At 43.7% G+C, this 27,865-nt stretch overlaps 1 protein-coding gene across 6 annotated transcripts in view; it reads right to left on the reverse strand.

Moving 5' to 3' along the window:
* Positions 1–912: 912 nt before the first annotated feature.
* The window catches only part of SLC7A6 (solute carrier family 7 member 6), a 31,066-nt gene continuing 4,113 nt past the window's right edge, over positions 913–27,865 (reverse strand). For 4 of the 6 annotated variants that reach the window (XM_079116892.1, XM_079116891.1, XM_079116894.1 and 1 more), the window contains 9 exons: positions 21,622–22,178; positions 10,569–10,694; positions 8,393–8,537; positions 7,582–7,705; positions 7,263–7,366; positions 4,517–4,613; positions 2,667–2,816; positions 2,371–2,554; positions 913–1,971 (listed from right to left, as the gene is read on the reverse strand). In XM_079116892.1, coding sequence (XP_078973018.1) covers positions 1,877–1,971; positions 2,371–2,554; positions 2,667–2,816; positions 4,517–4,613; positions 7,263–7,366; positions 7,582–7,705; positions 8,393–8,537; positions 10,569–10,694; positions 21,622–22,144 — 1,548 coding nt within the window. In that variant the 5' untranslated portion in view covers positions 22,145–22,178 and the 3' untranslated portion in view covers positions 913–1,876. Of the gene's footprint in view, positions 1,972–2,370; positions 2,555–2,666; positions 2,817–4,516; positions 4,614–7,262; positions 7,367–7,581; positions 7,706–8,392; positions 8,538–10,568; positions 10,695–21,621; positions 22,179–23,792; positions 26,161–27,865 lie in introns of those variants that run through there. The other 2 variants (XM_079116895.1, XM_079116896.1) reach the window with 2 other exon arrangements.

Below are 27,865 nucleotides of genomic sequence, written 5' to 3' on the forward strand. Positions count from 1 at the left end.
AGGTGCCAGATTGAGGTTGAAGCAGCTTTTTCCCCAGAGTCTTCACTGATCTCCAGAGGGAGAAAACAGAAGTCCCACCAAGTGCTTCCTGAGACGGCAGCCCTGCAAGGCCTCAGGGGCAAGGGAAGGTGGGCAGGAGAGGAGTGCACTATCCCTGTGACCCACACCGAGGCAGCCTAGAGTGTAAACAAAGCCTGGTGCCAGGGACAGAAGCCAGGATGTGAGGTTCTCAGAAAAAGAAAATGACTACTTCCAGCACCAGGGTGGGTTTGCTTGGGTCTGCACAGCAGTCCCTCACACCAACCCTTTCTGAGAGAAACAAGTTATTTGATGACTTGGGTCCATAAGATGTTCCCCCAAATTAGTGATAGCTGATAGAATTCAGGTGACCCTCCTGAATTCCAGAATATTTCAGCCCTCTTAAACTTTATGCCAGAAACCCAGAGATTAACTTTGTGTCAACTACAATGACCTAAGGTTTTGATAAAATAAAGGATTATCCTTCAAAAATGTCAGTATTACTGGACTTCTGACTCATGAATTTGTTCATCTCTACTTGTTGGCCCTGAGCCAGTTGCTAGTAACACATGACTTGTCTATATACTAAAGTATATGTCCATGATTTTAAAAATTCTTAAAGTTCACTTTTCCAGGTAAGACTCACTAAAAATTGTGTGAAAGTGAACAAAGAATCTATTGTCAGAATCTGACTTTCCACCACATTAAGACATCTCTCAGGGCAGAGAGACTCAATTTGGGGTAATCTGAATTTTTAAACACAGGCCTATTATTTCCTTTACACCAGTGAACATTCTTTTGCTAGAATCGGTATTCTAGGTTAAATATCAATAAATAATGGAATACTGGAATTTGAATTTGGTGACAGCAGTGCCAGTGTCCAATTAGCCACAGAGCTAGAACAATGAGGTCTTCCCCAGTCCTTGTTTTGGGACTGCAGATTTCACCAAAGCATCATGGTTCCAAGTAGGAAGGTACAGGTAGGTGGGTGACCAAGATCAACTCATTACAGAGCCAGAAGCTTGCCTCCTTTCTTAAGGATTTTGACTGTTTAAGTGCACATGTGTTCCAAGGAAATTCAGTCAGACAGGCAGGACCTCCAAGAGCAGGCTAATCTGTACAGTGAAATCCTGTGGCTCCCCAGGCACATGGATACATGAAGAGAAGTCAACCTTGACAGGAGGGAACTTCAGTGGGCACTGCTGAGACCCTGAACAGACTTCTTCCCATTAAGCTTATTGTTTGAGTGTGAAGTTCCAATACACAGTGGTATTTCTCTTGTGGAATTCAGGAAAGGGGAGACACTGTTCCCACATCAGTTAAGTAAAGCTTTGCTGTCTGTGCCTCCAAAAAGAGCAAACAAAAAAGGAATATAACCCTATTTCCTGAGAAGAATTCTGAGCCAGGGTAGCATTTTGAGCCTCTAAAGTCAGGAAGTTGAACCTGGTCAAAGGAACTTCCCTAAAGTAGCTCACTGTAGAGACTCCTGGTTCAAATTTCAAATAGCTGTGAACCACAATCAGTCATTAACCCAGCACTCCCTCTCCCCCATAGCAACTTACACAGTAAGTATGTCAGGGGTGCACCTACCCACCAGGAGCAAAACTAAACAACCATTCCACTGCTCACCAACCTCCCTGCCACCCTGAGGACCCCACCTTCATGTAGCCTCAACCCTGAGTCTCCTCCTATAGCTTACCAATGAGTGAGCATTGGCCCTGAGTCCCCATACAGAATGTGGCTCAATAGGTTCCTTTAATTCAGGAGGGTTAGGCCCATAGTCTTGTTATCTGGACTTTGGTGGCTATGGCCCCAGGTGGCCAGGTTTCCAGGCCTCAGGGGATGCCACCTCTGGCCTCTAGTCAGTTTTCCTTTCAACCTTTTTCTCTTCAGCTACATCTAGCTCAGTCAGGACACAAAAGCAGAGTTGCTGGGTGACTCTGGTGATGGTAGCTAAATGAAAACAAAGAAGCACAGGTTTTAGCAACACATTTAGCTGCAGCCCCAACCTGAAAAACTAAAGGCTAAAAACACATTTGTGGCTCCTTTCCCACCTGTCCCTTAGGTACCCTGAGCCAGGCTTCACTCCTCCCCACCAGCCAGCCTCACTGTCCTCATTCCATGCCCTGCCAGTCTGAAGCATGACTGTTTTCCTTGCACTGTCAAGAGGTAATGCTTTAACCCCCAAATAGGACTCAGAACTAAAGATATCATGTCAAGATCAAAAAGAGAAGTCTCATGAGCAGCCAGATCTCGTCCTCCAACAAGTCAGTGGCAAAGGGAGTCATTAGCTCCTTGTGGGCACTTACACACGTGCACACATCCAATAAATGGTGGGACAAAGAAACTCACCCACGACATTCCGAATAAAGAGTGGCCTCCGGGACTCTGGAAGGTAAACACCCAGGAAGTAGACAGGGACACCGGAGAGGGCAATCCCAATGCCAACTAGAGAATTGATGGTGTCACTGAAGAGGGGCACAATCACCAGAAACATGGAGCATATGCAGAACACGATGGGAAAAAACAGGCTCAGCTGAAATGGAGTGGGGTGAGACATTAAGTAAGATGGGATGAGGGAATAGGGCATGGGCAAGAAGGCACCCTGGGGAGAGGGCCGGCCTCCTACTCTGCACAGAGCTGCTGACCTTGAGTGGCCGGGGCCGGTCAGGCTCCTTCCAGCGAAGGTACAGCTGTCCAACAACAGACAGGCCCACAAAGAACCAGTAGCTGAAGCTGAAGTAGTTGATGAGCAGGAAAACATTCTCCACGGTAAGGTAGATGAGTGTCATGGTACACTGTGGGGGAAGCAGCAAGGGAGAGGAGGGGAACATCATCGCCACAAGCCGCCCCCAGGAGAGTCCACCATCTAGCAATCTGTCAGATCTGATGGAGCTTCACTAGATTACCTCTGGTTTTTAGTGACCTGGCATTAGATACACCTGTTCTTCACATTAATCTTCAAGGCAGTGCCTCATCTTCTGCTAGGCCCTTCCTACGCAAGTGTCTCCTTTCTTGTTGCAAGCACTTCAATAACAAGGCAAATTCCTCTCCTCTTCTGATAGCAGAAAGGGATGCCTTCAGTGCACCAACCTCAACATAAATCTCACTCTGCCCTAGGAAGATGCTTAGACATGGATCCTTTGGCTTTAGAAATGCAGATTAGCATCAGGTGTGGTGGCACTGGCTTGTAGTTACTAGGGAAACTGAGACAGAAGTATCACAAGTTTGAGGCCCACCTGTGCTATCTAGCTATCTATTTTTACAGTACTGGGAATTGAACCCAGGGACTTTTCTAAATTTTTATTTTGAGAGAGGGTCTCACTAAATTTCTAAACTGGTCTCAAATTTATGATCTCCTGCCTCAGCCTCCTGAGTAGCTGGGATTACAGGCGTGCGCCACTACACCCTGTTCCACCTAAGCAACTTAACAAGACCCTGTCTCAAAATAAAATTTAAAAGAAAAGGGCTGGGGATATAGTGTAGAGATAGAATGCTTCTGGGTTCAATCCCCAGTATCAAGGGGGGAAAAAAAAAGCAGATTAGCAAAATTGATCCATACCTCCTCCAGAGAGAGAGAGAGATAATGACAGAACTTGCCCTCTGGAATAAAAGAATCCTGAAGGACAAGGGTCAGGAACTAGAGTTCTGAGACAGGTTGGATTTGCTTAAACTTCAAGTATGAAAAATTCCCCTTACCTAAAATTACCCCAAATTATCAACAAAAGATTTAAACAAAAAAGCCCATTCTGCAGAGACAAGGGAGGACCTTGTATTAGGGGGTGTAGCTCAGTAGGAGAGTGTGCTAGTATGCATGAAGTTTTGGGTTTCATCCCCACAACACAAAACATACAATGAACTGTTTTTCAAATCTTAAGAGTAATCCTTTCTCTGGGTCCCTGTTTGTTATGGTATGGATAAGAGGTGCTCCTCCCAAAGCTTCTTGGTTAATGCAAGAATGTTCAGAGGTAAAGAGTTTGAATTGTAAGAGCTGTAACCTTTTTTTTTTTTTTTTGCGGTGCTGGGGATTTGAACCCAGGGCCTTGTGCTTATGAGGCAAGCACTCTACCAACTGAGCCATATCCCCAGCCCTAGAGCTGTAACCTAATCAGTCCATCTTAGTATGAATGGACAGGTGGTGCCTATAGGCAGTTGGGGTGTGGTTGGAGGAGGTGGTCACTTGGCTAGGTGTCCTGGAAGGGTGCATTTTTCTTTGAGCTTCCTTGCTACCATGAGGGGAGCAGCTTTGTTCTGCTGGGCCTTTCCCCCATGATATGCTGCCCCACCTTGGGTCCAGATAAGTGGACTGAAATCTCTGAAACTGTGAGTGAGCCCCAAACAAAATTTTCCTCCTCTAAGTTGTTCTTATTGGGTATTTTGGTTTCAAGCTGGGGAAAAAGTGACTAAAACACTCTTCCATATATATAAAACACCTTAGTGAGAATTAAGAGCCCTGCACAGACGTACCCAAGCCCACACTGTCCCCAACAGAGCTTACATTGAACAACAAAGCAGGGATGGGTGTAAAACGTTCAATGTGGATCATAGACAGAAGGTCTGGGAGGTGGCCCTCACGTGAGCCCACGAAGAATAACCTGGAAGGATAAGAAATGTGTAAACAGGTTTTTTTTTTAGTCAGCCACACTTCTCACTTGGACAAATGAGGCTCAGAGCCCCAGAAAAAGGCAGGGGACAGTCTTCCAAGCTCTATGCATGCCCAACCCATTAATCATAATACCCATAAATGCCTCCACCCTCTTCAGCCATAGGCCCCTCACCACTACCCTGGAACAGTGCCTGCCCCCAGCCATTATCCTCTGACCACCCCAGGCCCTCAGCAATGGAATTTGTCATCCCCCACAGACACCCACCATTTCTCTCAGCCACAGATACCTCCCCAACATCCCATAGATGCCACACCCTGCCACCACTTACTAGCAGAACAATCCATTCCCCAGGGCTACCCCCATTCTGCCATGCTACAAATTCATAGCTAACCCAATGGCTTTTAGAGAAGAGCAGCCAGATTTCTGTTTGTGCCCTGCACATATCTTCCCCAACCACCTGATATATGATAGGCCAGGGTAAGTATAGGGATCAAAAAGAGAACCAAGGCCTCCTCTTATTCCTAAAGAGCTTTACCAATTGAAAAAAAGACCAGCATAGAAATGAAATGGCACCCAGGGTAGCTAGCAGCATCACAGAGTACACAGCACTCGTTCACTAGGCTTGAGGGTTGGCTGAGGAAGCAAAAAGCTTTGCAAAGATGACCACATCTGGGCTAGAGAAAGAAATAGAGTTTGACAGGAGTGGGTAGGTGGGGAACCAGCATGTGCAAAGGTAAAAGAGCTCAGAGGTATGAAAGAGCATTGTCTTTTTGAGTGTTGATGCTATAATATTCAAAGACACAGGATGAAGTATACAAGGAGGGGGTGCCTGGAATTACCTGTATAAAAGGTCAAACTATGAAGTCTGAATAAACACTGAGAGCCAGCTGTGACGTTGAAATAAAGGACTTAATGCCCTCTGGTGACCTCTGGTGGCAAGAGGCTAGGGTCTGAGAGAAAGGCCAGACAAGAAGGTAATCCATCACAATTGTTCCATAAGAGCAGAGCCCTAGGGCTGGGGATCTAGTTGGTAGAGGCTTGCTAGAACAGAGCCCTGACTAAGGGTGGATACCCTGGTTAAAGAATGAACAAGGCAGATAGCATAATCTCAATCATTTTACTGTGATTGTATGTGTATGTGCAAGTTGGAGCCGGGGGAATGGGGTGTCACTAAGGGAAAGATCAAGATACCAAGTAGCCAAGCAAGAAAAACTAATGGGGGCTGGGGATATCGCTTAGCTGGTACAGTGCTTGCCTCACATGCACAAGGTCCTGGGTTTAACCACAAAAAAAAAAAAAAAAAAAAAAAAAGAGAAGAAAAACTGATGGGGCATAACATCACAACTGGAGAGAAATCACATGTGGGGTACACAGTAAGTCTGAGATCCTCAGGCCATCCTCACAGAGCCCCAGGATCAATGACATCACCTAGAAAGGCATCACAGGGCAAGATGTTGGAATTAGTTCATGAGGCTAATAGTTTGTACTAGATAGAGGAAAAATATGACAAAGGTCATGCTGGAAAGGAAGGGGAGGAAAAGGTGTACAAAGCCTCAGATAGCTGACAAAGCAAAGAAGATAATACAGGCATAAACAATTGTACGTAACTTTGACATCACTCTCCAGGTGTTCTCCACCCCGTAACTGCCAATGCCACATGATGGCTGAGTGAGGTGAGAAAGCATCCACTATCTGGGTCAACTGGCAGAGCCAAGTTAGATGTCTTGGAGCATCAGTAAAGATGAGGCTATGGGGAGTACCATGTTGGATGGGGCACCCTGTGAAGAGCCACACCAGGCTAATGTGAGGAAGGATGACACTATATTCTTTTACAAGGACTTGATTGCTCTATTACTCGGTTGCCCCACAGAGGCCACAAGTACATAGACCAGTGTGTGAAACTAGTAAGAAGAATAAATGGGACAAAGCTTTTACTGATGCATCCGTCAATGTGTTCATGTGGCAAATATATATATTAAATGCAGGCTGGGTCTGTAGCTCAGTAGCAGAGCACTTGCCTAGCCTGTGAGAGGCACTGGGTTCGATCCTCAGCACCACATAAAAATAAATAAAATAAAGATATCGTGTCCATCTACAACAAAAAATATGTGTGTGTGTGGGTGTGTGTGTGTGTGTTAGTGCTAACCCCTGAGACCAGCTAATGGAAGGAGACCTACTTCTTTTTCTGCAACAATAGGAAAACAGGTCTTTGCACTGAGAGAAGAGCAGGAGCCTACTTAACAGCCTCGGTGTTCTCTGTGAAGTGAGGGGCAGTCATCCTGTTCACAGCATTAGGACCTGGTACATCCCAAATGCTCAGTTATTAATTTATTGAAGGTATGAATCCTGGGACTGCAGTATAACCCACAAGGAGCCTAAAACTTGGCACCTTCCAGGGTCTCTACTACAAGCTATTTCCTTCCTCCCCTACACCTTTACCAATATGTCCTAATGTCAGACAGAAATGTTTGCACAAAAGCAAGCATGCCTGTGCACACAAACACACACACACACACACACACACACACACACACACACTTTCTCTCCATGAGAGGGAGAGAAAAAAGATGAGCTCTTAAACCTGAAGCTTCAGAAAATTAAGTGTTATAGAGTTATCGGTAAAGCTGAGACACATACCTTGATGAAGCAAAGATAGATGCATTGAGGCCCCCAAAGCAGGACAGGGCAACAGCAATAGGGATGGTCCAGCTGAACATGCCAAATGTCTGGTCAGCAAATGTCTGGTGGCAGAGCACAGAAAGGGCACTCAACACAGGACAGGGTTTCATAATCCTATGCATTGACAACCTCAGGACAAAAGCAGTCACTGCTAAACAGCCTACCCTCTGGCCTAGACCCATTCCCTCATCCTTCAAAACACAGGAGAGAGACTAGGCCATTTAGGGGAACTGAGTATCATGAGATGACAAGCAAATGAGGTTTCCAAGAGACTCACCACAGCCACTGCATTACTGTTAAGGACATCCGAAATGCTCAGCACTGTGTAATAGGCCACGTTGGTCAGGATGTAGATAAGCATCACAATTGGCATAGAAATCCCAATGGCCAAAGGCAAATTTCTGTCAGGACAAGTGAGATAGGAACACCTAGAACCCACCTCTCCTAGGGATCAAAGTTCATCAAGTCTCCAGTAGAATTTTCCTAACATACAATAGTTCACTGGCCTCAAAGTCTTTAAGGCAATCTTTCCCTATGTAACCTAGAGTGGGTATGCATCCCGTGCCCCTGTGCTCTTTCTACTGAGGAGGAGAGAAAAAAAGAGAACTTTCCACACCTGATCAATAGTTAATCCTTGCCACAGAAGGGCCAATGAGTCCCACAGGGTTCATAATCCTTCTGTATCTATCATCTCAGGACAAATGCAAGGAGCAATGTCCTATGGAGAGTAGAAACCAGGCTGGGGGACCAGTTGGACATAAGCAGCTCAGGTTTTACAGACTGCAATATCAGCAGCAGAGTGGAACGTCCTGACACCTCAGCCCCAGCTGGGTCTGCTGCTGCCCACTGAAGACCTCCTCTAGGAAGGTCCCTGGGGACCCTCGAGTGCAAACATGAAGGTGAGAGCCAAGGGCTTTCCCACTGTCACTCACTCCCATTCTAACCTCCAACCCCTCCTAGTTGGAGAAGGGGAACAGGGAGAAGAGGGAATGAGAGGCAGAGGGAAGAGTGTGGGAAGAGGGCAACTGGGCCCATATCAGCAGGAGTTCCAGCCAAGTTGGGGAATGAGAGTGTGATCTCGCCTTTACCTTTCTGGGTTTTTGATTTCTTCTGTTACAAAATTAAGGGTGTCCCAACCTGAGTAAGAGAAGAGGGCAGAGTAGAGGGCAAGAGAGAGGTCTCCCACGTCCCAGGAGGAACCCTCAAAGGCGTCCTGAAAGTGCTCAGAGTGTCCTGTGGGGGCAAAGGCAGGTGGGGGTTCAGAGAAAAGAAACAGGTTGAAGGAGAATGGGGAAAGGGAGATGGATGGTGTATGGAGAAGAGGAAGAATGGGGAGGATAATAAGAAGAAGGGAAAATGGAAAAAAAAAGCAGAAATGGAGAGGAAGAAAAGGAGGGACAAGAAAACACAGGGGAAAAAAATAGGACAGGGGAAAGAAAAAAAAAAATCATTTAGCACCAAAAGAACAACACCCACCAGTTCCCTGCACTTTACCACCCAACCCACATCCTCAGAAAAGCTCATATTCCTTCTGTAAAAGTAGACAATCTCAGAAAAACAAAGGCATTGCCTCGGATGTAATAATATGTTTTCCCAAACCCTAAGGAATTTCCATTTCCCACAAGTGACTCACAGCAGGCCACAGCTCTTGTATTTTTTATAACACCACAATCCATTTCACATAAAGAACTCATTTTCGATTAACCATTAGACCTTCCTGTGAGGATCTTGGCCCACATCACTGCACAATTTAGTCATGTGGGCTCATCAGTCTCTCGGAAAGAGTTTGCCTCTCTACTTGCAGTGGGTGTGGTTGCACGGGGCAGGAAATCATAGGCTATACAGGAAATGAGAGCTTCTTGTCTCTCATTGGGCCACCCCTACTCTTCAGGGAGCCAACCCAGGCACCTGTCATTCTCCTTAGAGACCTCTGGAGACTAAAAATCTGAAAACCCAGGGGACAGCACCCAGCTACCCAGGACAGAGAACTTCTGGACACACTGAGGTTTTTAACAGAACTCAGATTTCTAGGGAAACTTGTTATAACCTGCTGCAGAAGGTCTAGACACAGCTTTCAATATGGCAGAAAGGGCTGGGTGTGCAAGAGAAGGGAAAATAGACTTCCATCCTCCAGGGATGTCAGTCATTACACACATCAGTGGCTCCCTGGGGCATACATCATGGGAAGAGAATTACTTAACAACCATTGACACCAAGATGCTCTTGAGACTCCAAGGACACCCAGATGGCTGGCTGCACTTAACATGAGTGCACAAAGGTCCTGGACTGACTTACCCAGGGTACTTATTAAAAGCACAGTTTTTTAGACTTAAAACCAGCCATAGCTTAAGACAGGTGCAGTGGTACATGCCTGTAATTCCAGCAACTTGGGAGGCTGTGGCAGGATGATTGCAAGCCAGGGCAGCCTCAGCAACATAGTGAGACCCTTTCTCAAAATAAGAAATAAAAATAACTGGGGCTGTAGCTCAGTGATAAAGTACCCCTCCCTTTGTTTTAAACCCCAGTACCAACAAAAACAACCAAAAAAACCCAACCAACCAAAGTAGGGTTCAACAGGTCGCAGCTCCCCAGGGGGTTTTAAACACAGCCACATTTAGGGATGGATAATCTAGAGAATGAGGTTATTATGTGAGGGAGAAATCCTTGCCTAAAGATCTCTCAGGACTTCTCTAAGGGCTCAGGAGATCTTGGGAGGCCTGTTATCCTCACTACCAATCTGCTCTGATCCAGGAATGAAAAGCTTTTAAAAGACTACATAAGAAAAGACAGAGCTGACTTTGGGACAGAATGCTGAATGCCAGTTCAGATTAAAAGTAAAGGCTACAAAATAACCACACATTTCCAAACCCCCACACATACTCCCCTCCAGGAAGGTCAAGTTTCCTACCCATTGCCTGGCAGTCACAGACCCAAGCCCAGGAGCCCACTCTATCCTCCCTCTAGTGACTTTTGTGACCCAATTATGACCCACCTTTCAAGACCTCCTAGGCCCTCAACTGGCTTCCTGCAATGGTCCCAGCCTCCACATAATGAAAGCAGCCCTAAGGGAGGGCCTGACATACCTAGCCTGGCCTACCAGGCCAAGAAGAGATTTAAGGCCATCTCTTGAACTCACTGAAAAACTCTAGCATGTACACAGAAACAGCTGAGCAGTAAAACTAGCAGAGTCCCCATATCTTCCTCAGGGAACCAGAGGAGCTCCTTGGAACATCCACCCTTCTTCCCACCTCAGGCCCCTCTTACCCTGGCACAGTTTAACAAGGCCCATGACAATGATGGCAATGAGCGCTAGAAGCTTGGCGTAAGTGAATGTGTCCTGTACTCGTGTGCCCCACTTGACATAGGCACAGTTCACAAATGTCAGCAGACCTAGGAGGAAAACCATAAAGTCACTGGCAGGCTTGAGCTGATAGCACAGAGGTCCACCCTCTCTTTACAAAGAGTATCACTTCTGCCCTTCCTGCCTAAATGAGAGGGAACAATAGACCGGTAAGAACCAAAACAGGCAAACAGGGAGATACCCTGCACCTGTCACAGCTGACAGCACCCACAAACATCCCAATGCTGTGGATATTCAAAGATACAAAGGCAGCCAGGCACAGTAGTGCATGCCTGTAATCCCAGGTACTAGGGAGGCTGAGACAAGAGGATCACAACCTTGAAATCAGCCTCAGCAACTCAGTGAGACTGTCTCAAAGTGAAATAAAAAGGGCTGGGTCTAATTCAGTCCCTGTTTCCTATGAAAACCCTCCCCAAATGTATCAGCTATCCCCTCCCTGTGCACTCTCTCCCCTGAACCCTATGGCATTCCCACTTCATATTCCCACTTCATAGCTAGAGTCCTATGGACATCTGTCTCAAACAAGCCTTTCCTTGGAGTGCTTCTCCAAGGTCACAAATTTTCAGAAGGCAACAAAAGCAAAGCATGTTCTTAAGCTCACTGCCAAGCAGAGGGGAACTAAGGAAACTTTGTTAGAATCAAAGTAGTGATGGCTTTCACTTGATAGCCAATTTACTGGGACAAGGCAATTGTCAGAAAGGTGTCAAAAGGAGAGGAGCGCCCATGGCCAGCTGTGAAAATAAACACATGTGGCAAAACAGCCTCCATGGTGCTTCAAGAGCTTCACTCAATACTCTGACAAATTACACAGGTGCTCACTAGTCAATTATATAAGGCACCAATGGGTATGGAGACACATCATAAAGGAATGCATGCTGCTGGAAGGTCTTCCCAGGGACCTACCCTGATGATCAAAGTTGTATGTGTGGGATAAGCCTAAGATAACATACATAGTTAATAGCCGCCAGTAATCCATAGACCCCTGTGTGATACAATACAGTCAGCATATTTTGAGGTACTTAAAATTGCTCTCCCTCCCCATCATAGTTTACTAAGCCAGACACTGGACCCATGCTGGGCCTTTTAGATTGTCTCTCCCAGGAACATGGGATTAGAATACCAAGAGACCAAATCTAATAGTAGCAGGGTACTCTAAAATGAGTTGGAAACCACAGCAAGTCAAACATACAAGCCCTTGGTAACAGAGGAACAGAAACCACAAACAAGCAGAGGAAGGAAGCAGGACTACAAAAAGAAGCAGAAGTGAGAGAGCATGGAGAAAGACAAAGAAATACAGAGCTGGGTGCAGTGGCACACACCTGTAATCCCAGCAACTGGGGAAGCTGAGGCAGGAGGATTGCAAGTTTGAGGCCACCCTCAGCAATGTAGTGAGACACCAAGCAACTCAGCAAGACCTTATATCAAAATAAGAAATAAAAAGGGCTGGGGATGTAGCTCAGTGGTAAGGCACCCCTGAGTTCAATCCCTAGCACAAAAGAAAAAAAAAGAAAGAAAGAAAGAAAAAAGAAATACACAAAGAAGAGAGAGAGAGAGATAAAGAGCAAATACAATGAGATAGAGACACAGAGAAGGGAACAAAAAGAGAGAGAAAAAGAGATGGACATCCACAGGGGAAAAGAGACTGACAATATCCTGGACGTGCTCACTGAGCTAGTGTGTAGCACCAAAATGGGGAAGGGACTGATAACCAGCATCCCACACTGCCAGGCACTGCACCTTCTCCTTCCCTCAGCCCTGCTGCAACTTTCCTTCAGGGCTGGTCCTCTCTGCACACAAGTAAATACAGCACACAGTGGAAATTCAATGATGGTGCTAAACTAGTGAATGAAGGCCACTCCCCAAGGAAGTCCCCGCAGGGCCAGTTCCAAAAGACCAGCTGCAAGGATAAAGCACCTGGTCAGTAACACTGCTTCCTGGGAAGAAGACTAAAGATCTGGAGAGGGAGGGAGGCTTTTTCTACACCATTTTACACTTTAACACATTCACCAAGCATGTATGCTTCTTTCTCAATGAAAGTAGTTAAAATGCCACAATGTATGGCCAGAGAGCAGGGCCAGGGTTAGGGTCAAGAGTCAGGTATCTAGGGCACAAAATGTAAAAAAACCTACTTTCAGGGAACCACGTGCAGGAACCTGAGAGTGAGTGTATCCTTACATTCTGGCTCCAGGCTCCTCGCTTGCCTCATTCTACTCTCAGTCCTGCCAGAGAACACGGTCTACCAAGCAGAAGCCAAGTCCCTTGACTGCTTTCCTGATTCTAATTAAGAAACATAATTTCACCATCTGAACCACACCCCTCCATGTCTCCCAGAGCTCCCATCCCAGCTAGCTCACTAGACTGTCTCAGAGCTCAAAGACAAGGCTGAGCCTTGTGGCCAGGTGCACAGATTCCACTGCCTTCACTTGAACCTCTAAGCTTTCCCTCTTGGTGACATTTCCTTGTTGGATAAGCTGGCACCAATGAGCATGGGATCCACATGAGGGTCTTCGAGGCTCTCTGGGAGTATCTCACCAAGAAAGCAGTGCTCAAAGAGAAGATCCAGACCCAACCCTGAAACAAATTCCCAAGTCTCTCTGTGGCAGAGATTGCTAGTCCTCTTCCAGGGTCACCAAACTCTCAGGGGAATGGAGTCTCAGCTATGAGACTCCTTAATAGAAATTTGAGTTAGGCTTGGCTTTTCCAAAACAGACATTTCCTAGTCTCTCCTGTAGATAGTTAAAGCCAGGAAACTAGATTTTTCCCCCAGATATGTGAGCAGATGTTTCATATAAGACCTCAAGAAGCGTCTCTAACGGGAAGGGTATATCTTTGTCCTTCTGGTCACCTACAATGCAAACATGACATGTGGAGCTTGAGAAATCATTCTGGATCACAGGCTGAGGATGGCAGAGCAGTAAGACCGAAGAAACCTGGCTCCCTGAAGCACTTTTAAAGCTGTCTTACCAGCCCACCCTGCCTATTTTTAACAGGTGAGAGAAATAAACTTCAACATTTGAGTCATGCTTCTTGGGTTTTCTGTTGTATGAAACCCAAACTAATCCTGAGTAATACATGCTCTTCCTGACATGGCTGTGCCTCACATACTCTTCCTGACAGGTGGCTGGGCAAACTGAAGCTGTAGTCCCAGCTATGCTGAGAGTCACAGCTTCCTTTTCCCACACAGGAGAGAAGGGAAACCTTCCAGTTCTTTTCACAAACAGGCTGGGTGTTACTAAGGGCATTCAAAGACAGAGAAATACGGTCCTACATGGCAATGACAAAGGTGGGGGGGGCGGTTTTAAGTTTATTAGAGTGTAATGTTCCACAACAGTCCAGGGGAGGTCAATTCTTCCAAATGGAAATCCTGAATCAGGAGCTATCTCCTAGAATGTTTAGGAATATATAATGTGTGTGCCTTTTTGGGAAGTATTCCTAAAGCAGGGCCTAGGAGTATGTCCCTATAGTCCCAACTACTGAGGAGGCTGAGGCAGGAGGGTCACTTGAGCCCAGTTCAGGGCCAGCCTGATCAACATAGCAAGACATCATAAAAATAAATAAATAAATAAATAAACAAACCAGGTACAGTAGCACATGCCTATAATCCTAGTGACACAGGAGGCTGAGACAGGAGGATCACAAATTTGAGGTTGGCCTCAACAACTTAGGAAGACACTCAGCAATTTAGCAAGACTCTGCCTCAAAATGAAAAATAAAAAGGATGGGGATGTAGCTTATTGGTAAAGTGGCCCAGGTTTGATCCCCAGTACTGCAAAAGAAAAAAAAAAAAAAGCAAAGAAAAAATTTAGATCCTAATTTCAGAAAATAACAGAACTCCCAGGTGCATGCTTATAATACTAGCAATTCGAAGGCAGAGACCAAAGGATCACAAACTTGAGGCTTGAGACCTTGTCTCAAAAAAAGAAAAAAAGGCTGAGAATATAGCTCAGTGGTAAGTACCCCTGGGTTCAATCCATAGTACCAATAAAGTACCAATAAATAGATAGATAAAACTACCTGGGGCTGAGGTATAACTTAGTAGTAGATCCTGTGTGGGACCCAGGGTTCAATTCCCAGCACCCCCCCAAAAAATCTTTGTCTTTAATTAGACAAATATATTTAGTCTTATTATCCAAACACTAGAACTACATACAGGGTTAGAGTCTTTGAGCAAGATCAAGACCCAGTTCTTCTAAGCCTTATGTCACTTAGAAATATGAAAGCTGGCTGGGTGCAGTGGCACATGCCATAATCCCAGCAACTAGGGAGGCTGAGGAAGGAGGATTGCAATTTTGAGGCCAACCTCAGCCATTTAGTGAGGCCCTAAGCAACTTAGTGAGACCTTGTCTCAAAATAAAAAATATGAAGGGCTGGGGATATAACCCTGTGATAAAGCACCATAGATTCAATATGGGTTCAATCCCTAGTACGAGAGAGAGAGAGAGAGAGAGAGAGAGAGGAGAGCATGCTATCTATCCATAGTAACTACTGTTCAAAACAGGGGAGAATATCCCCCCCCCTTTTTTTTTTGATACTGGGAATTGAACACAGGGATACTTTACCCTTTTTATTTTGAGAGAGAGTCTCACTATGTTGCTTAGGGCCCTGCTAAATTTCTGAGGCTGGTCTCAAATTTGCAATCCTCTTGCCTCAGTCTCCCAAGTCACTGGGATTACAGATGTACACTATGGCACCCAATGAGAATATTCCTTTTATTCAGAAATTTGACCAGGCAAGAGACAACAGAAAGATATTCAGGGATGATCAGGTGTTTCTTCACTGTACTCTTATCTGTCAGTTTCCTTCCCTCCCTTCTCCTCCTCCTTTTCTCACTGCCAGCCTTACCAAATAAACTCAGGGGAAATGGAGTCTCAACTGTGTGGCTCTGGGCTATGGATGCTACCGTCATTACTGAACTAGTTCCATGTGGAAACCTTTAAGGCAAACACTCTCGAGTGATGTGTGTGAATCCACATAACAGGCAGGATCCCTAAGTCAAAGCCCATAAAAACAAATGGACTAAGAACACCTAAGCCAGAAATGTCACCCTTCTGCTGTCAGATGAAATGTTCTTAAAATACTGGGTATCCAGGTTTCCCAAAATTACTACTGATCCCACTCAAAGAGAAGACACTATGTACCTCAAGAACCATCTTTCCCTGACTACAGTGCCATAAGTAAGAGTCCCTAAGCTTACCAAGTTTAGTCTGTAGCCTGAGGTTCCACCCCAGCACAGAAAATTTCAAGATCCCTTAAACACATTTGAACAAAGTATACCTTCAGGACACAGTTTCTTAACTATAGTACTAGTGAAATTCTGGACCAGAAGTCAAGTCAGTTAAGATTATGGAACACAGTTTTATGACTTGTCTGATTTCTGACAAGTTCCTGCCCTCAGACCTGGATTCTAGAAAAGCCTTGACTTCTGGGATAGGCAGCTTGCAGGAATTCCAATCTTGAGAAATCTGGGGAAAAGTACATGTTGAATGAAATACAACCTGAAATACCATTACTTTGCATTTCTAAAAGTTAAGGCCACTCCTCCAACCACAAGATCAGTTCCTGATATGGGGATGGGCTTCTTTTTTGTGGGGGTGGAGAGGCACCAGGGATTGAACTCAGGGGCACTCAGACACTGAGCCACGTCCCCAGCCCTATTTTGTATTTTATTTAGAGACAGGGTCTCACTGATGTGCTTAGTGTCTTGCTTTTGCTGAAGCAAGATCCTTCTGTTTCAGCCTCTAGAGCTGCTGGGATTATAGGTGTGCGCCACCTCAGGCTTCTTAAGCACACACACACACACAAAACAAAAAAAAAAAAAAAAAAAAAGGGGAAAAATCATAAAAGGAAGAAAAAAAGATTTAACAAACAAAAATTAAAATAAAAATCTTGTGGGTATCAAAAATTATATGCAAAAATGCCCTTTGACTTGGTTGCTTTTTTAATTCACTCTAAAATTCACTCTAAAGCTATCAGAAACCAATGCACAGGCACTTTCAGATGCCCAGTCAGAATGAGGAACTCATAAAACACTCTAAAAAGTAACTGGGGAAAAAAAAAAAAGTAACTGGGTAACCCATGAAGAATCCTGCAATGGTTTATTTCCTTAGACACAGTGATTTCTCTTGTCTAATTTTATCCTAAGAAAATATGCAGGAATTCTAAAATGATTTATGTACAAAGGCCATCACAACAGCATTATTTACAACAATACAGAGAACGTACTGTAAGTTAGGCAGAGAAAAGCATTTATACATATATTTGTCTTATTTTTTTAATTTTAATTTTTATTTGTTCTAATTAGATATAGATGACAGCAGAATGCATTTCGATTCATTGCACACAAATGGAGTAAAACTATTCATTTCTCTGGTTGAACTGTCTTTTATTCTTCACAACAATCTTTTCAGCTAGGCACTATTAATAATTTCACTTTCCAAATAAGGAAACTGAGGCAGCAAATAATTAATTCCCTACATCAATGGTAAAGCTAGAAATCAAACCCAGTCTGGCACTGGAGACTCTGATCTTAACCATCATACTACACTGACTGGAAATTACATATATGTCCCAAATCATGTTTTCTAAGAATATTTGATAAAAGAGATTAGATGTTAAAATTTAAAAACCAGTATAGGAACCCCTAAAACTCAGGAAATAATGCCAAGAGTTAATAAATGGGACAGCATCAAATTAAAAAGCTTTTATATAACAAAGGAAGCAATTAGGAATGTGAAGAGGGAATCTACAGAATTGGAGAAAATCTTTGCTAGGTACTCTTCAGACAGAGAATTAATATCTAGAATACATAAAGAACTCATGAACTTTACCAAAAAAATCAAATAACCCAATTAATATGGGCAGATGAATTAAATAGACTCTGCTCAAAAGAAGAAATATACATGGCCAACAAATACATGGAAAAAATGTTCAGGATCATTAGCAATTAGGGAAATGCAAATCAAAACTACAATGAGGGGCTGGAGTTATGGCTCAGAAATAGAGCACTTGCCTGGCATGTGGGAGGCACTGGGTTTGATTCTCAGCACTGCATATTAAAATAAATAAAATAAAAGATCCATGACAACTAAAAATAAAAAAAATAAAAATAAAAAAACTATAATGAGATTTAATCTCCAATTAGAATGTCAGTCATCAAGAATACAAATAATAATGAGTGATAGTGGCCAAATTATATTGTTATGTGGTGTATAGGTATGAATATGTAACAACAAATCCCATCAATATGTACAGCTATAATGAACCAATAAAAAAAAAGTGTGGGGGAAAAACAGTATATGAGACACAAAGAGTAGGATCTGGATCTTTTTATTTTTATTTTTTAATTTATTTTTTGGTACTAGGGATTGAACCCAGAGGTGCTTCATCACTGAGCCACACTCCCAGTTCTTTTTATTTTTTATTTTGAAACAGGGTCTCATGAAGTTGCTTAGGGCCTCATTAAGTCCCTGTGGGCCTTGAATTTGTGATCCTCCTGCCTTAGTCTCCTGAGTGGCTGGTATTACAGGTGTACACCACCACACCTGGAAGGATCTTTTTTAAAATGATAAATATGTACAGAAAAAAGTATTGGAAGGTATTTCACTTATAGAACCAATAGTTTTCTGGGAGGTAAAGTCATGAATGATTTTAATTTTTTTATACTGTTCTGTATCTGCCAATTTGTCTATGAAGTCCATTTATTATCTTTTAATTTTGAAAACACTACTTTAAAAAATGTTGCTTTCATGAAATGGAGGGAAAACGATATACTAAGTTTAAAACCAGAATATAACCAGGTGCAGTGGCATGCATACACCTGTAATTCCAGTGACTCACAGAAAGCTGAGGCAGCCTGGGCAACTCAGCAAGACACTGTTTTTTTGTTGTTGTTGTTTGTTTGTTTTTTTTTGCGGTGCTGGGGATTTGAACCCAGGGCCTTGTGCTTATGAGGCAAGCACTCTACCCAGCCCAAGACCCTGTTTTCAAAAAAAAAAAAGGCTGGGAGAGTAGGGGGAGATGTAGCGCTCAGGGGTAAAGTGCAATTAATTAAGTTAAAAACTAGAATATAAATTTATAAGCAATTCCAATTCTATAAAAAAATGAAGGCAATATCAAATTATTAAAAGTACTCATCTTTTAAGACAAAGGTGCCAAAAATATGCAATGGAGAAAAGATAGCCTCTTCAACAAATGGTGCTGGGAAAACTGGAAATCCATATGCAACAGAATGAAACTAAACCCCTATCTCTCACCATGCACAAAACTCAACTCACAATGGATCAAGGATCTTGAAATCAGACCAGAGACCCTGCATCTTATAGAAGAAAAAGTAGGTCCAAATCTTCAACTTGTTGGCTTAGGATCAGACTTCCTTAATAGGACTCCCATAGCCCAAGAAATAAAAGCAAGAATCAACAACTGGGATAGATTCAAACTAAATAGCTTTCTCTCAGCAAAGGAAACTATCAGCAATGCGAAGAGAGAGCCTGCAGAGTGGGAGAATATCTTTGCCACTCATACTTCAGATAGAGCGCTAATTTCCAGAATCTATAAAGAACTCAAAAAACTCTACACCAAGAATACAAATAATACAATCAACAAATGGGCTAAGGAAATGAACAGACACTTCACAGAAGATCTACAAGCAATCAACAGATATATGAAAAAATGTTCAACATCTCTAATAATAAGAGAAATGCAAATCAAAACTACCCTAAGATTCCATCTCACCCCAATTAGAATGGCGATCATCAAGCAACAATAGGTGTTGGCGAGGATGTGGGGAAAAAGGTACACTCATACATTGCTGGTGGGACTGCAAATTAGTGCAGCCACTCTGGAAAGCAGTGTGGAGATTCCTTAGAAAACTTGGAATGGACCTGCCATTTGACCCAGCTATCCCACTCCTCGGCCTATACCCAAAGGACTTAAAATCAGCACACTACAGAGATACGGCCACATCAATGTTCATAGCGGCTCAATTCACAATAGCCAGACTATGGAACCAACCTAGATGCCCTTCAGCTGATGAATGGATAAAGAAACTGTGGTACATATATACAATGGAATATTACTCAGCTATAAAGAATGATAAAATTATGGCATTTGCAGGCAAATGAATGAAATTGGAGAATATCATGTTAAGTGAGATAAGCCAATCTCAAAAATCCAAAAGAGGAATGGTCTCACTGATAAGCGGATGATGACACTTAATGGGGGGTGGGAGTGGGACAAGAATGGAGGAAGGAGGGACAGTATAGAGGGAAGAGAGAGGTGGGAGGGGTGGGGGGAAGGAAAAAAATAATGGAATGAATCAAACATCATTACTCTATGTAAATTTATGAATATGCAAATGGTATGCTGTTACTCCATGTACAAACAGAAACAACATGTATCCCATTTGTTTACAATAAAAATAAATTTTAAAAAAAAGTTCTCATCTCTTAGTGGTAGATTATGGGTGATTTGATAATAATTTAATTTTCTCCTTAACGACCATGTTTAGAATCATACACTTACTCCCTTTTTTAGAGCGATCAGTCACACCAGAATCTTCATGATCAAAGCCTATTCGACATATATAGCTGAGTACCAACCACCCCTTCTTCTCCGAGGAGTATGTTTTCTCCTCGCTGTCCCATGGGACATCAAGGGAATTCCCTCTATTGTTTGCTTTAACGAAGTTCTTTAAGTCAGGAGGCAGGGTGTACTATATAATCCATATTGTTAATTCCAAGGTACTCTCGGTCTATTTTTAACATTGTAGACAACCTCTATATACAGCCAAAGCTTTTACAAGTAGAGATAAGGAAAGAACAGGGTATAATTAAGTGCCTTTGGCAGCACAGTGCCAAGGAACACAGAGAATTCTGGGCTAACTGAAGCTCTAGCTCTGCGATGTTGAGTACATTTATAATAAGCTGCTCTCCTTTCGGGGACTTCACATAGAATCCCTCTTTACCACCCCATAAGAGAGAAAGGAAAATGCAAAGGATAAAAAGGGATGCATGAAGATCTCTTCCTAAATGTGGGGTAGAAGCTACCTTTTTCTCATGGACTGTAGGCAGAGCTTGTTTACAAAGTCAGTGTAAAGAAATATGAAACACCAATGAGAAAAAGCCATTTTGGTGTGGTGCCTGCTGCTTGGAATGGACCTCAAAGAGTGGCAGTAGGAGGAAGGAGGGGGTCCTGTGGGCTTAGGGATAAGCCCTTGGGACCCCCACAGTCTAAAGAAGCCTATTTCCTCACTGATGCCTTTAAACTGGTTTAAAATAAAAGCTGAGAAGTAAAATAACACTTTTTCTTTTTTTTTTTTTTTTTGAGCAGCACAATAAAGGACTCAACACTGACTTTTTTATGTTCTGGGTTAAGTAACACTAGCTCAGGTAGACACAAACCTATTGAAACTGACAAAAAAAAAAAAAAAAAGCAGCACCTGACAAGATAAATATAAGACATGTAATAACCTGTCACACAGAGTAGGGAAAAGACCTCAGAAACAGCCAAGAGTAAGACTGTGAGTCTCCAAAAGCCATGTACAGATTCAAACTTCTCCTGTCCCCATCCTTTAGGTTTACTTATCTCTCAGGATTAATTGACTCTGGTGAAATTACTCCTTCCAAAGATAAATATCTCCCTCTTCCCCCAGAAGCAAACTATGTTTTTTTGTGTGTGTGTGTGTTTTTTTTTTTTTTTAAACTGGGGATTGAACCCAAGGGCACTCTACCACCGAGTTACATCCCAGACCTTTTTATTTTTTATTTTGAGACAGCGTCTCACTAAATTGCCCTGGCCTTGAACTTGTGACCCTCTTGCCTAAGCCTTCTGGGATTACAGTTGTGCACCACTACACCCAGCATATTATACTATTCAAATATAAGGCACCCATACCACTATTACAGCCCCGACACCACCCATGCCCCCACACATTCTCCCACATTCAGCCCCCATACTTACATATGCAAGCAGCAGCAAGAAGACGGCAGGCCAGGTATGGGGGATAACAGGTGGGGAAGGAGGGCTGGATGATGTAGTTGGCGAAGGTGATGGCGATGATGGCCTGACTGGTGGGCTCAATGATTAGCAGTGAGGCCCACAGGCGAATGAAGGCAATAAAGCCCCCAAAGGCCTCTAGAATATAAGCATAGCTGGCCCCTGACTTGGTGATGGTGGTCCCCAGTTCTGCATAACAAAGGGCACCCACAACAGAGAAGAGCCCACCAATGGCCCACACGACCAGTGACAACCCATAGGAGGCAGTGTATTCCAGCACCCCCTTGGGTGAGACAAAAATCCCTGAGCCAATCATGTTGCCCACCACCAGGCTGACCCCATTCAGCAGAGAGATCTCCTTCTTCAGTTGCATAGCTTCTGAGGACACTTGAGGTGGCAAGCTGACATCTTCTTCTACCTTGGGCCGGCTGGCCTCAGGGAGGAGATGGTAGTTGGGTGCAGGGTTCCCAAGCTCCCTGGCTTCCATGGCAAATGGTTCTCGCACAACTGTTTACACTAACCTAGTAAAGAAAACAAGTATGTCAAGTCTTTGGCAGGAGTTGGTGAGGTTCTGGTTTAGACCTGCGAGGCAGGCAAATTTCCCTGCCCACTTCCTGCTTAGGGACAGACAGTATGACATATACAAAATACAATATGCCTATCTCAGTTCCCATAATAGGACACAGGAAAATGGAGGTAGGCAGACCTCCATTGCTCCTTATTTGATGGTGGCTTCCAACAAGAGACCTGTATTGTTGCCCAGTGTAGTCTGGCATTGGGTTTGTCCACTGAATGGATTTTCCCTCAGTGTTGGTTTTGTTCTTTTTTTACCAACTTAAAAAACACAGACCTACCCTGCAGAGAAGACCAAAGTCCCTGCAGCAGGCACATAGCCCTCATTAGCCTGAAAAGCCTCTCATTGTACACACCAAGTGATCCTGCCTACCCAGCTCTCATATAAGAGACAAGAAGAATTTCCACAGTATCCAGCCTCACACAGAGAGATCTGTAGCTACTCTCAGGACAGCAAAGAACATAAGCAGGTTCAGAGGAGGACTAAATAGATCCTTTGTCAAGAGTATATCACAACTGCAGTGACGGGACCAAGAAGAGGTTGGGGAATACACAGACATGTTCACTCACCTCACTCCCCACATTGTTGCTTGTTCATTCAACACCTTTCTTTTTCCAAAGTACTCAAAAGACAGTGATTACATAAGAAGACAAAATGGAGGAAGGATATCCAAGTAGCACCATAAACTGGGGCTAACCATTGGCCTACCTGCCTTCCTCCTCAACACACCCCTCACTTCTATTTGGGGCTGCAATTCTAAGACTTTCCCAGAATATTACCCAGGAGTCTTGACATCCAACCAAAGCCGTAGGCTTCTCTTAGCCACAGATCTGGCACTGGAAAGCATCCCATAGAGAGATGGTACACACATACCCACCACCTTTGGAGTAGAGTTGGGCTAATCCAGAAACCTCAAGGAAGTTGGATTCACATTAAACTACCTATGGAGGACCCAGAATCTGTCAGAGGAAGGCTAGTACTTTCCTGACCCTGTATTTGGCATAGACTTCCCCCTTGCTCAATTCCATGCTTCTGAATGGGTCATGCTTAAGATTTCCTGAACTCACCTCACCTACTGGAAAAAGGAATCTGGTGGGCTATTTGACTCCCATCCAGGAGTCAGTCCTTAAAGGTCAAAGGTATAAGAATGCAATCAGCACATCATTGTTCCAGGAGCCTCCCCACTGCTCCCCACTACTCTACAAAGATGTACATGCCAGATCCTGGCCTCACTAAGCTCAGAGCAAGGGAAATTCAGTCACTCAAGAGTGAGGAAGCCAGGCATAATAGCATACCCCTGTAATCTCAGCTACTTGGGAGGCTAAGGCAAGAAGTTCATGAGTTCAAGGCCAGTCTCAGCAACTTAGTGAGCCCCTGTCTCAAAAAAATAAAATACAAAGTGCTGGAAATATAGCTCACTGGTATAGTGCCCCTGAGTTCAATCCCCAGTAACACACACACACACACACACACACACACACACACACACAAACACACACACACAGGAGCTGTCAGTGAAAATTCTGATCTCCACAGATCCCACCCAAAGCTCCTGCCTTACCTGTCCCAATCTTGTTAAAGAGTCTGGACATGAGCCTTAGTGAACAAGTTTCTCTGGGGCACCAGAAGCCTTCCCCAGGCCCAGAGATGAGCCACCTATCTCTGCTTAGATGAGGCAGGGCTTCCAGGCAGCACCACTTTTCTTTTTCACCTCTGATACCAAGCCATGCAGGTTTCCCTATGCAGGCATGTGGAAACAGATTTGTTTTCACATGTCTATCAGGTGAGCCCAGGCATCCATGGGAACAAATCCAGTAAACAGCTGGGAACCCATATTCTCATGTGAGAGTCAGGTGCCCAGAGCCCTTGCCTTTTCTACCGTGTTCAGCACAGAAAAAGCAAAGATGCCTGGTCCCAGTGATTACTCCAGCTTCTTCTATTCCATCAGATCTTAGTTGGAGGTAGGAGGCTGGGGCTGCCAGGTATTCCTTTTGTACTTTTACAGTATGACACTGGTCTCCCTGATGTGGCTATTTTATTTTATTTATGAATTTATTTAGCACTGGGGACTGTACCCAGGGGTGATCTAACACCCAGTCCTTTCTGGGTTTTTTTTATTTTTTTATTTTGAGATAGGGTCTCACTGAATTGTGCAGGCTGACCTCAAATTTGCAATTCTCCTGCTTTAGCCTCCTGAATATCTTGGATTATAGACATGTACCACTGCATCCAGCTCTGATATGGCTTTAAGTAGGTCTGACATACTGGTGAAACTACATAGTAGTTTATTTGCAGGGATAGAGTATAGTTACAACTCCACAAGACCATTTCCTAGCATCTCAGTCCTAGCACCTGAATAAGGGACAAGAGTCCTGCTGGAATTCAGGAAGGACTCCTGCTTCAGCCAAGGAGAGTCAGAATCACAGACAACTGAGAGCAGCTGAGGTTTCTTCCTTTTCTTTCAATAACAAAATGTGATTGTCACTAGGCACATGTCCTTGGACAAAAGTAATTAAATTTCCCTTTTCTTTGTTAGACACCCAAAAGCAGACTTGTGATGTAACTCCAGCAAGCTCCCCAAGAACAGGTGGCTAAATCCCAGGCTGGCTTAGGCACACAAACCCAAGGCCATCCCTCCCCTGCCCTCTCTATCTACACCTCGCTTCACATGCCTCCACAAAATCTAAGTGCAGGACTGGAGATGTGGATGAGTGGTAGAGTGTGCTTGCCTAGTGTGCCTGAGGCCCTGGGTTCCAGCCCCAGTACCACAAAAAAAGACCCAACAACAAAAATCTAAGCACCTACAAAACAGTGTGAAAAAGACTGTTACCTTCAAAGAACACAAAGTCAGGCAGTACAGCAACATGGATATGAGAAGGACATCAGATTAGAAGTCCTGTAGTCAACGACCACAGCTCACCAGATGTACCTCACCCTTCTCTTTTCCACTCTTCTTCCCTACCAGCCTCACTGACCTTTTGTGAGCACTGAATTAGGCAACATGAAACTCTTCAGTAAAATGTGAAGCTTAGCTGGGCGTGGTGGCACATGCCTGTAATCCCAGAGGCTCTGGAGGCTGAAGCAGGAGGACTGAGTTCAAAACCAGCTTCAGTAACTTAGCCAGGTGCTAAGCAACCTAGCGAGACCCTGTCTCTAACTAAAATATAAAAAGGGCTGGGGATGTGGGGATGTGGTTCGGTAGTTAAACATCCCTGGGTTCAATCTCTGGTACAAAAAAAAAAAAAAAAAAAGTGAAGCTTCCTCAGCAGGGTTAATATTGCTGAAAGACAACTTCTAGAAGCAAGGAACAGAGGGAAGGGGATGGGGTTGTGGCTCAGTGGTAGAGCACTTTCCTTGCGTGCATGGGGCACTAGGTTCAATCCTCAGCATCACATAAATAAAATAGATAAAATAAAGGTATTGTGTCCATGTACAATTAGAATTTTTTTTTAAAAAAATGGAAGAGAGGGAAGAAGTGACATAAGGTTATTTCACTGGAAGGAAAAAAACTAGTATAAAATAGGAAGTTCTTGACTTTTAGCTTCCTCTTAGAAATAGAAAGTATTATTCCCACTCTAATGACAAACAAAAGTCAGATAAAGCCAGATAATCTATAAAACCATAATTTCCTTGAAACCGTCAGAAAGCTGAGGTTACAGGGCAACTAACTAGACTGAAACTGAAGGAAAGGCAACCACTTCCAATGAGAGAGAACTATGCGCTCCAGTTCAGTGGGGAAAAGATAAGACCACCATATAAGTGGGCAAGAAGAATTCAAGTACAATTTTCAATGAATTACTAAAGGTCAAATAGGTTTTATTAAGAGCCACCCATTCAGAGTTTTTTCTCCACCTCAGAAGGTGCTCACAAGAAATACTGGGCAGGAGACCAGAGAAAGACTCTCTCTCTCTCTCAGTAATATGGACTTGGAAGAGGAAAAAATATAAGGCCCTTCTCCTCTGAAGGAGAACCCACGGATAAAGGACAGCAAACTCTTTATCACTCCCAAGGCAACTGAGGCAGGGTACCAAGAGAACCCTCCATGCCTGGAGGAGGGGCGGGAAATTCTGGCTAAGACCATTACAGGCGTCCTACCTCTGGGGGAGGGCAGAATTACCCAGAAAGATCCACCCGCAAGCCTCAAGAAACACCCCCTGAAACTGAGGTTGAACCAGGACAACAATTTTTGTGCTTCCCGCCACCAGATTAGAAAACAACCAGGAACAAGCAATAGTCAGGTATCACTCAGAGTGTGGTAGAGGTGTGTCCTGAGAGAAGCTAAGGTGAGGGTGAAGCAGAAACATTGAGAAAAAGCCTGCCCTTTGAGCCCCGAGCACAAGGTGACTCCAGAGAAATTTGGGAAGGTAAGGTTTCCTGCGATAACCACAGCAACAACAAAGCCCAAACGACTCTTCTAATTGACTCAAACTCCCACATCAAAAACCTAGCAAAAGAAGAGGTAATACCCATTTCCTAGAGTGATCCCATCCCATCCCCTCCACTACTAAGGATTGAACCCAGGGATACTGTACTACTGAGGATTCCCAATCCTTTTTCTTTTTCTTTTATTTTTTATTTTGAGAGAGGGTCTCTCTAAGTTGCAGAGGCAAGCCTTGAATTTGTAATCCTCCTGCTTCAGCCTCCCCTGTGGCTAGGATACAGATATGTGCCACTAAACCCAGCCAGAATAAAATATTATATACCTCAGTTTCTACCATTTAACATACCATGCCTGACAATTAATAACAAATTATGAGCAACACAAAAAAGCAAGAAAAACACTATCAGAGGCAAAGTAGTCAATAGGGCCAGACCTAGAAATGACCCAGATATTGGAAATATCAAACTAACAATTTAAATTAATTACAATGGGCTTAGGGGTATAGCTCAGGGGTAAAGTGCTTGCCTAGCAGGTACAATGCCCTAGGTTTGATCCCCAAAATCACCAAAAAATAAAGATTAAATAATTATGAGTAATACATTGAAGTCTCTAAGGAAAAAGTTAATAGCAAGTGGGGACAAATATAGAATTTATTTTTTTATTTTATTTTGATACTAGGGATTGACCCAAAGGCACTCAACCACAGAGCCACATCACTAGCCCTTTTTATATTTTATTTAGAGACATGGTTTCTCTGAGTTGCTTAGTGCCTTGCTAAGTTGTTTTGTTTTGTTTTTCTTTTTTGGTGGTGCTGGGGATTGAACCCAGGGCCTGGTGCTTGCAAAGCAAGCACTCTACCAACTGAGCTATCTCCTCAGCCCCCCTTGCTAAGTTGTTGATGCTAGCTTTGAACTCGTGATCCTCCTGCCTTAGCCTCTCAAGCTGCTGGGATGATTACAGGCATGTGCCACCGTGCTCTACTAAATATGGAATTCTAGTAGAAAAATGAAAACCATGAGTCAAAATAGAAAAAAGTAAAACAGACCAGAGCATCTAAGAGCTGTGGGACAATATACAATGGTTTGAGGTAAATGTTAAAAAAAAAAATTGTTTGATTATTTTTAGTTGCTTTAGAATGTAACTGATGCCTAAAGCAAAAACAGTAGCAATGTATAGCATACTTAAAAGTATAATGTCTGACAACAATAACACAGAAAAAAGTGGGGAAAATTGGGAAAATACTATTTCTTTCA

This window comes from Sciurus vulgaris (genome assembly GCF_902686455.1).
Source record: "Sciurus vulgaris genome assembly, chromosome: 17".
Lineage (NCBI taxonomy): Eukaryota > Metazoa > Chordata > Mammalia > Rodentia > Sciuridae > Sciurus > Sciurus vulgaris.